At 36.3% G+C, this 10584-nt stretch overlaps 1 protein-coding gene across 5 annotated transcripts in view; it reads right to left on the bottom strand.

Moving 5' to 3' along the window:
• LOC123765261 (protein DOP1A) overlaps window positions 1–9915 on the bottom strand; it is a 75870-nt gene extending 65955 nt beyond the window's left edge. For 2 of the 5 annotated variants that reach the window (XM_045753774.2, XM_045753776.2), the window contains exons 1-5: window positions 9733–9915; window positions 7712–7911; window positions 6750–6897; window positions 6290–6476; window positions 1591–1756 (exon numbers count right to left, since the gene is read on the bottom strand). In XM_045753774.2, the coding sequence (XP_045609730.2) occupies window positions 1591–1756; window positions 6290–6476; window positions 6750–6897; window positions 7712–7779 (569 nt within the window). In that variant the 5' untranslated portion in view covers window positions 7780–7911; window positions 9733–9915. The remainder of the gene's footprint in view (window positions 1–1590; window positions 1757–6289; window positions 6477–6749; window positions 6898–7711; window positions 7912–9732) is intronic. The other 3 variants (XM_045753775.2, XM_045753777.2, XM_045753778.2) reach the window with 3 other exon arrangements.
• Between the last annotated feature and the right edge of the window lie 669 nt (window positions 9916–10584).

The following is a 10584-nucleotide window of genomic DNA, read 5'->3' on the forward strand; positions in this document are numbered from 1 at the left end:
AGACGTTATATATAAGTATCTACATGTTTTGTTCACCACAACTGTACAACTAAGCTGATATAGTTAGTTAAGGCACTAAGAGATGTCGCTACACACAGTCAGCTGGTGGCTGCCTCCCCTCACACATTCAAGGTCAGATGCACTAAAATTTCACCCCCAACAATACTGTTTGTGGTGTTATTACCCTATATACACACATTATATATAAGTATCTACATGTTTTGTTCACCGTAACTGTTCAACTAAGCTGGTATAGTGCCCAAAGAGCATAGTGGACACCCCTACCAACATGACAAATCATACTGATGTTGCCACCCTCATCACCAAAATGGCTTCTCCCCCACACTCCTTTTGCTGTTATTACACTGTACATACATGTTACTGTATATATAAGTATCTATATTCGTGTTCACCATAACGAACCACTAAGTTGGTATGCTCAGTGGCAGTGGCAGCCAGCTACTGGCTGCCACTTCCTCCCTACCTCACCTCACTTGACTCGCCACCATTCTCCTCCCACAATACTGTTTTTGCTTTTATTCACTATATACAGACTGTTATATACAAGTATCTGCATGTTTTGTTCACTATAGCGAACAACTAAGCTGGTATACTGAGTCCAGACAGTAAAAGGTAGTCACACAGAGTCAGTAGACAATGCTACCTCCCTCCCCACCAATATTACTCCTCCCACTACAGTGCTAATTATCACAACAATCCTGCTATTATCAGAATCCTGGTCATTTTTATCACAGTCAGGGGTGTTCTGTAATACTATCATTGCTAAATAATAGCATGAACATATATATTATGGCATTTTTAGGTGATGCTGTGGTCACAAGCTGAACAGCAGTGCTGTGAGCTCATGCTGCATGCGTGAGTTACTCATGCTGCATGCATGAGTTACTCAACACATCATATAATGTGTTGTGCAGTTTAAGGGTTAAGAAACAGGGAGCAGCCTACCTGACAAACACCGAACGAACCTTTTGCCAACTCTATCGCGGCTAGAGTATGTCACATAGAATATTTTTTTTTAGTTTCCCATGATCAGAGACTGCATTTTAACAATACTGTATAAGAGAAAAAAAAATTTGGAAAGAAGTTATTTTTGGCACACCACAGGTGTGTTGTATTTTAATGCAGAGCAGTGCAGTGGTTAAGCAAGTCATACTTTATATATCTGAAGTACATATACAGTATAAATTTAGAAAGTGAGATAGCAATGCTGAATTTTCCTGCATTCTGATCAATGGTGTTATATTGTCTGGTGGCTACATACACTATCTTTTAATGTTATTTTCTTCTTTGATGATGAGTTTAGCTGCCACTTCTTCAGTGTAACACAATCATTATTGTTTTTATCGATATGGGAGGCATATACTGTATATAATCATAAGCCATGGCATCTAGAGCCCAGACACAAGCAGAAACAAGAGGAACTGGGAAAACATCAGACTTTTAAAGTCCTGCATTACTATTAAAAGCTTATTTGTCATTTCATGCCATGATGAGTTTCAGTTCCATACACTTAATCCTATTGATAAAAATGTAATGTAATCTATACACTGGAATTAATAATGGAATTACCTCTCAAGATGATCTGAGCCTTCCTCCAGTCCAGCAAGAATGCCTGATAAGAAACCGTTTAATCCTGGTCTCAACCTGGGGCCTAAAGGGACAAAGCGAGTCTCATACACTGTCAAAAGTGCTGACCTTACATTCATTGCAGCACTACTGAAGAGAGGAAATAAACCTGCAAAACACAACAAAATATAAATGGTATAAAGTATTTTTATTACCTTTCCTTCTACTATTTTATATATATATATATATATATATATATATATATATATATATATATATATATATATATATATATATATAAAATTCAAGTACCCTCTTATCTAAATTACAAAGGATCATGCAGAATTTATTTTTAGTCAGACTGCATGCTGCATACCAAAAGTACTCATTAGCCTTTGTTTGCCCGACACAAATATTTCAGTTTCATTTAATAATTAAATGTAGTAGTGTTGACAAGCAATATTTTCCAGCAAATAATTAGTTTCCCTCCAGAGTACAGTACAGCCTCGACAACGTACCCCGATTCGCTGCATCTCTGGTTTGGTCGCACACTTTTCAGGCCGGATTTACTCGCCCGGTTCGGCGTACTCTGGTTTGCCGAAGCGGGGGATGTGCGGATTTGCTTACAATGTTGGGACAAAGTTCACAGACTGGTGGAAAACTTTCTCATTCTATCACAGATTACAATTAATAATTCCTTCATATGACAAGTTGGATCACACACAAATGGACCACACAACAAATAAACCATTTGAACCAAACACCAGCCAGAATGGTCCACATAACAAGTGAAGCATATTAACCCTTAAACCACGCTTATCATATATATATATGATATCAGTGACAAAACCGAAACCGCGCACATCATTTATATATGCTTTCGTGTCTAGTGCTATAATTTAAACGCCTAGTGAAACAAAGCTGCCGGAAAAATATGAGAAAATTCATTTTTGTAAACAGAGTGGTAGACGGTTGGAACAAGTTAGATTAGAAGGTGGTGGAGGCCAAAACGATCAGTAGTTTCAAAGTGTTATATGACAGTGTGCTGGGGAGACAGGACACCACGAGCGTAGCTCTCATCCTGTAACTACACTTAGGTAATTACTTAGGTAATTATCCAGCACGAGCACAGCCATACCCAGCACGAGCACAGCAGTAGCTAGCACCAGTACAACAGCAGCCAGCACCAGCTCAAAAGCAGCTGAAGCAAACACAGCAGCAGCGAGCACCAGCAAACCTGATGCAAGCATCTAAGAACATCGTATGTGGAGTGTACAGTCAGAACAAGTGTTATATTTAAGTACATAGTGTTAAAGTGTTAAGATTAAGGTTGCAGTAATTTCAGTGTACAAAAGTTTTCAAAATCTGTATTGTAGTACTCAACATACAGCACAGTACGTATTTACTGTACAGTATTCACAACTCCATGAGAATTCAAGATGGACATAATTCCAACAATAAGGTAAATAAAAACTGTAACACAGTATTCTTTTAGTAGAGTAGTAATATATAGGTACAGTATATATTATGATAATGCATTTTTATTGTTTACAAAAAAAAAAAAGACACCGACACAAACACCACCTGAAGGTTACCTCCTGCAATGAATCCAACCCTCCAACGCACCGGGGTTGGTCCCATATAGTGCAAGGAATGGAGGTTGTACTGTAATGATGTATTTCTGCAAGTATTCCAACATATCAAAATCTAAAGTTTTCTCCTTGTTGCCAACCTTTTGTCACTCATTTGTCTATCTATTAAATTAAAAAATTAATGCCCAATTTACTGCAATGCTTGATAATTGGCCACATGTAGACTATTTCATACTAATAATTAAAATAATCTGTGATTTTTCATTATAATCCCTTCTAAAATACAAAACTACTCTTAAACATTTAGACTGCCTTACTTCTACTGTACTACAATTCTGTTCATATACAAAATGTGAAGTCTAAACTCTTCATTACTTTAGCTGAAGTTTCCACTGCCTCAAAGTAAGAGTATATATGAAGCTTGGGGTCAATGAGACCTTATTTTAACTCCAATACATGGGGGGTGCCTTTTCAAGCAACACTCACCACACTATCTGGAAAAGTCTCAATCCAGCCCTGAATGATCAATAAAAGTTATATTCAGCTATACTGTATTTGAACTTTTGCAAGAATACTTAAAATTAAACAGTGCCAAAGATTGCTCTGTTCCTGTTCCTGAAGCCATCCTATTAGTTGCCTGCATGGCAACTAATAGGATGGCTTCTGGCTTCCACATTTCATTTCCTGCAAGTCACCATAGTCACTGTAAGAAGGAAAGAAAGCTACAGAACAAGAGGGTCAACTTATGCTACATGAGGGACTGGGAGAAGCTGGTGAGGATGAAGTGAAAGTGGCCATGAGAAGCCTACATCTAGTTGAAGACAACAAGGAACAAGCCAGGAAGCTATTTAAAAAAAAAAAAAAAAAAAAAAAAAACCAAAGGGAGAGCATGAAACAACCATTTCTCAATTCGAGCCAGTCCAGAGAACAAACTGAAAAGCAGAAGGAACACACATTCTAAGAGGCAAGAGATTACAAGCAACCCAAGTGCATTGTACAAGGGCAAAGTCTGAGAACGGAACCTGGTCACAAGGCCTTGGTGATAGAAAAAGTCAACAATAGAGCAAGTAGCCAGAATCCTGAAAGGCTGCACAAAGCAAGCAAAGTCAATTATGAGTTGAGGCCCTGGGCATGCAGTAAATAGGCAAGAAAACTAGACAAATAAAAATCAAAGATTCCAAACACACAATCCTAGAGTAGACTACATGGAAGGAACATTGTTATAAGGCCTGATTAAAAACAGAAGTCAACATTAGGAAATGAGTAGCCAGCACCAAAAACAAAAACTGCATAAAGCAAGCAAACTCAATGCTTTTGTGGAGAACCAGTGCCTATAACACACTAGATTCAACTAGGTAGAAAACCTTGGTGGGTCCTAAGCAAACAGCCCCCAAAGACAACTTTAAGGAAGGGGCCTGGTCACAAGACCTAATCAGCAAGCAGCAGCTGGCAACAGTAATAAATTGCCAGCACCTCAGGACATGGATCAAAGTAGGTAAACTAAGTCTCGATTGGATGTTTAGCACATACAGTACAACACTCGGAAAGGTTAACAACGTATAAAACCAAAGTACTGTACCTTACCTTGTGATTACCTTGCAATGATTTCGGGGCTAAGCATCCTTGTGACCCAATCCTCAACCAGGCCCCCCTGTAGGTTCCAGGACCCAGATTTATAAAGCTGTTACACAAGTTACTTACAAACGTGCACATCTTTCCTCAATCTTTGATAGCTTTGGTTACATTTAATAAACAGTATACAAACATGAAACTTCCCAATTAACTGTTATTATTGTTATAAACAGCCTCCTGGTGCTACGGAGCTCATTAACTGTTTAGTAATTGAAAACAAAGCCGCCAAAGATTGAGAAAAGATGTGCAGGTTTTGTAAGTGCTTGCATAACTTTTTATGAATCCGGGTCCAGGTACAGTACACTATCCCCAGAACAAAGATGTGGTCGACAGAGGTGGAGAGTTAGGTGACAATAACAATGAACAGAAATCCTGTGATGCCACAGAAAGCAAGTAAGTTTAATCTAAATTGGGGGTATCCTCTTGCCACAATAAGGTGAGCAAACTAGGGAAGAAATCCTTAGAAGGGTCACAGGAAACCACCTTTCCTAGACCAAACCTCAGGGAACACCTGGTCACACAACTCTCACAGCAGGAACAACAAAATGTATATGAAAAGATCTGGCAGAATCTACCACAATTGTACCAGTCAAACGTAAAGTGGAGGCCCCCTTTCCTGCCATAGCCAAAAGATAAAACTAGGGAAAGAAACTCTAGGAGATCCAGAAAAAGAAAATAGACCAAACCTAAGGAATGGACCTGATTCAACACCCATAGAAGTAAAATCAGTCAAAAATGTAGGACGTTACCTAATCACAAGGTGCATGTAGTAGGAACAGTTGGCAGCATAAATAATGCTGCAAGAAAACCTAAAATCATCATCAAGCAGGTGCACATTTAATTCTAGGTGGAGGCTCTCTGCCTGCAACACACAGTAAAAGCAAACTAAAAAAATCTCTACAAGGATCCCAAGCAGAACCCCCATTTCACATAAATTCTGGAAAGAGACCCAATCAAGACTCGCGCAGTAAATCCTAAGCATTTAATACATAATGTTTTATTGGCATTATTAATGGGTAGCAACCCAATAAATGGGTTGTGAACTTAGGAACAGTGATGACACCACAACTGCCAACCCAGGGCAATATACTTTTGTGTATACTGGTTGAAATCTATGAAACAGTGAGGACAAATATGAGTCAGTTATAGCCTATGCCAAGGCAACAAAATTTAATATAGACCAATCTGATTTATCAAAAACTGTGACCTCCAGAAAGCCAAACATGTAGTGGATAGCAAAACATATTGCTTATCCCCCATTTTAAATTTTTGGTCAGTACAATGAGGTATTCTCAAAATATTGAGCAGAACCCTCAAGAGAAAATAAGAATCAGTGAGAAGCAATAAACATGATTAGACCAGTGAAACCTAAATATTAGTTGTTAAATGTGTGTGTGTGTGTGTGATGTTAAATCAAAGTACAATGTACTCTATTCAATAGGTACAAATTTAAATAATATCTAGACAAATCTACTAACCTGCACTGTATATAAATAGTTCTTGTGAGAGGCGATTTGTACCCATACATTTGAAGATAATATCATAAGTTTCAAGGGCTTTCAAGTGAACTCCTGATGGCAAAGCAGGATGCATACACTGTGCTAATCGCTTGCTGATGGTTATACGTCGTGGAACTACAGGATATTTCATGTGGGAGAGTAACACCTGTTTGGATACACATTATGAATCAGCTCCAAAAATGTTAAGTGGCAGTGAGATATTAAAGGCTATACAAAACGAAATATGATTTAAATTATGAATATGTTTTCAAATGAATGATATACGTATGAACAACTCTTGATATTCTGTACTGAACAACAGAAGACAAAGATAACACTGACACATTACAATGCCTTTTGAACTTTGACAAGTAACAATGTTAATCAATGTTACTAAGTTAATCATAACATTGCCTTATGAAAAATAAAATAAACTTACCTTATTAAGTTTTCCCAGTGTTGATATAAGATCTGCCCATTCACTAGTATTTTCAAAGTTACGCAATGTCTTATCAACCGATGCCACATAAGCACGGTACTTTGAATCTCCAAGTAAGTCATATTCTTCAAGACTTAGTCCACTCATCCTGTAAATGAGTTACATGTGGCAATTTTGCATTAGTAAACATTGTAAACAATGCTACTACTCTCCCTACCAATACACACACACAGAGAAGTGGAGAAAAGCATGGGTTTCTCAGAAACATTCTGCCCATCATTTATATCTTCATATCAATGAATATGTGAAATATATTCTTCTATGAAATTCACAGTAAATATTAGATGTCCCTAACAACAGACCATAAAAACATAGACACAGAATTCAGACACAAAAGCTGAAATATTAGCAAATACATAAATTATGTGAAAAAGCTTAAAGTGTTGATAAGGTGCATGCAGAATGTTTGTAGAAAAAGGAAATGGAATTAGAACTACTGAGGAGTAATTCCAAAAAAAAGCTATGGAAAGTGCTTTACCAGATGATTTGAAAAAAGTTGTGACTGTACATATGCTTTATATGTATACAGAATAAAACCAGCGTTGAATGTAATGAAACACCATTTTCTGGGTAGAGCCCCGGAAGCTACTTTGAGCTATTGAACTGGTATTAGCTAATATTAGTACTGGCTTCAGTCTTATGGAGGTCTCATGCCTACTGGGGACCACTTGCCAGAACATGGTTCCCTCAGAGAAGCGAAGGGAGCAATGGCCTTTGAAACTCTTATGTATAAAAGTATTCATGTCTGCCATCGACTGGGGTTGAGCACCCAGAAAGGTAGGCGCTTCAAAACAGACCCCCACCTGGTAAAAAATAGCTCAATGAAAAATGCAACATTTTCAGTTTTTATAGCAACAAAAGCAAGAAGTGCATTCAAAATACCTGTGGATTTGTTAGCTTACCGATCAGATGTGAATTTAAATTTTGACTTCCTTGTCACTTCGATGTGTGGAAATGAAGAAGAATGCATCGTGTACAGTACTTGTTAAAAACAATTCTATAAGGATATAAATTTTATAGTATACTAAATATGCAGTCAAAATTTTCAAATCCACCTGTCATACTTTGTGTAATCATGCCTTCATCTTGCTAGTTACAACTCCTGCAAAAGCAAAAAGCGCATGCATCATAAATTATTAATTTATTGTAGTGTAAAAATTTAAAAAGGTTTTAAAAATGTAGGCATGCAATAATAAAGACATGCATTTGTTTCAAGCAAGACATCAAAAAGACATGCTAGACATTTTTACAAAGAATACTAGTGATTACTACAAAAAGAATTCAATACCCTAAGAGACAAATTTTCAGAATACAGTAACTTGGCAAAATATTTAATAATTTATGTACAGTTTAAAGTTTTAAATTATGATTAAACTAAACAAGAGATTAGTTCTACAGTTGTATATATAAATTTATGCACTATAACAATTTATGCACTATATACTTCTAAAGCTTGTTATTAGGAATGGAAATCTAACATACCACATTATCTATTATGACGCAAATAATGTAGCTGATACCAATGCTATGCTCCCAAGAACTGGAGATCACAATCTTGTCAATGAGTAAAGTATCAATTTTACTAAGCCTTTCTACTACAGAATACTAATTTTATTATGAACATTCACTGTTTAGTCTCACATAAGTCAAAAGCTCCCACAGACACCGACATCCCGTTTCCACCAAGAATGCCAATTAGTGGTGAAGATGAACACACATCAAGATCGTCTCTAAAGTTATCAAGATTTTAAATGACCATAATTTTCAGACAAAATAAAAATATATATGCTGATATATATACAGTATACTGTATATACGTATATCAGCATCATAGAATAAATAGGGAGAAAAAATATTGAATTATGTCAAAAATTTTCCAAAATGGTCAAAAATTAACATCAAACAAAAGTGTCAACTGAAATCACAATAGCATATAATAAAGTATTTTAATATTTACTTTTTTGCCAAAAAAAAAATTCCCCCCCCCCCAAAAAAAAAAATTAGATTTTTTTTCTCAATTTTGTTTCATATTTTTTATCAGCCGATTTGCATGAAACTTATACACCTTACAGAACGTTTGCCTATCTGTAAAGATGCAAATTTTGGAGGAAATTGGTTGAAGTCAACTTCAAACCACAGGTGGCAGAGTGTTTGATCTTATTTATTTTCAAGTAACAAAACTGCATCTCCCCTTTCATTTGTTTTTCAATTTACATGAAATTTACACCTTATATGTAGAGTTGACGTCTCTACAACATTTATGAAACACTATCCCTAAGTTCATTTATTGATTTTATAAATATTTGCAAACATGAAATATTGGCATGTATTTTAGGGGAACTTTGACTACTTGTATTAGTAAAACTAAGCATATTTTGGAGAATCCTGTTTATAAAAATCCTTTATTATATGCTAATATGAGATACGAGTGTCATAGAAATGATGTCATTTGAATATTGTGGTAGAAGTAGGATATTGAAAATGTGTAAAATTCGTTGGAAAAAAAAAATATCTCTCTTTCTATTTGGGGTGCGATACTGAAACATAGAACAGTTGCAGCCCTTCTTACATACAACTAGTAAAAAAAGTTTGGTTGAAATTTCACGACTTTTAATTTACTGTAATCTGGCCCCCTTAACCAGAATAAAGTTTAATGAACAAAATAATACAGGAGGTAGTTAAATCTCAGAAATTAATAATTATCTTCATGGCATCCATTATACAGACAGAACCTAAAATTTCCTTCTGCAACCAAGATCTTCTTTAATTAACTGACTGCATACTGAACACGTTAGTGTGAGTTTATTTACAGCTGCATAACTGACAAGACACTAATAATACGCTTGTGTAATGCATGTAGCACCACATACCCTTAATTACGTTCCACCTCTTATCATTACACACTAACGCGCCACTCACCTACCTGTCTCAAGACAAATACCATACATTCCCTTGGACGAAACTCAATCTACAAGTTAATGAAAAGCCATGCGATAATCCCCAACACCCAACCAGCTGTTTAAACACCTGCTGCTGCGTGAGGCATGGGGTTCACGGACACTTCCCTTGACACGTCCGGGCGGCCAGATAGTGCACCACTGTTTACACCTGCATCATCATCTGGACGTGACGTACACCTTTACAGAGACCCACACTATAATGAAAATAATAATAATAATAATAATAGTAATAATAATAATAATTATTATAAATAATACCATTGCGCAAAAAAATAGCTTCCAGCAATAACATTTTCCATTTTATTTTTGTTTTTACATTATCTAGGATGAATACTTGGAAACCCTTTAGATAATGTACTACATTGGACCATTGACAGGGTAGATAGACAATGTAGATCAAGAGATAGCTATGGGTTCAACTATTATTTCCATCTCACAGGATGGTTAGTCATGCATGGCATTAGGGGAAGATAATACCGGCCTTAATACAAAAGCAAACCAGCTCTGACTGATCAGCTGGTTATAAGATTAATTTAGGAACTGTACTTGGGGTAGGTCTCGGGCCCATTGTTGATGATACGATCTGTATTGAATTTTGTAACTAGCACATCAAGATTGTAACTTGCTTAGCTAAATGAATAGTGGGGTTCAGTCCCTGATCATCGAGCCCATTATATGCTTCTGTAACTTTTTCCACTACCCCCCACAGTATGGGTATTGGGGTGCATAATAAATGAATTAAACTAAACATGACACATTTACAAACTAATTCTTGTAGATGTTCTAATCTGTATGAATAATTCTAATTATTCTTG

Source organism: Procambarus clarkii, chromosome 33 (assembly GCF_040958095.1).
Source record: "Procambarus clarkii isolate CNS0578487 chromosome 33, FALCON_Pclarkii_2.0, whole genome shotgun sequence".
In the NCBI taxonomy this organism is placed as follows: Eukaryota; Metazoa; Arthropoda; class Malacostraca; order Decapoda; family Cambaridae; genus Procambarus; species Procambarus clarkii.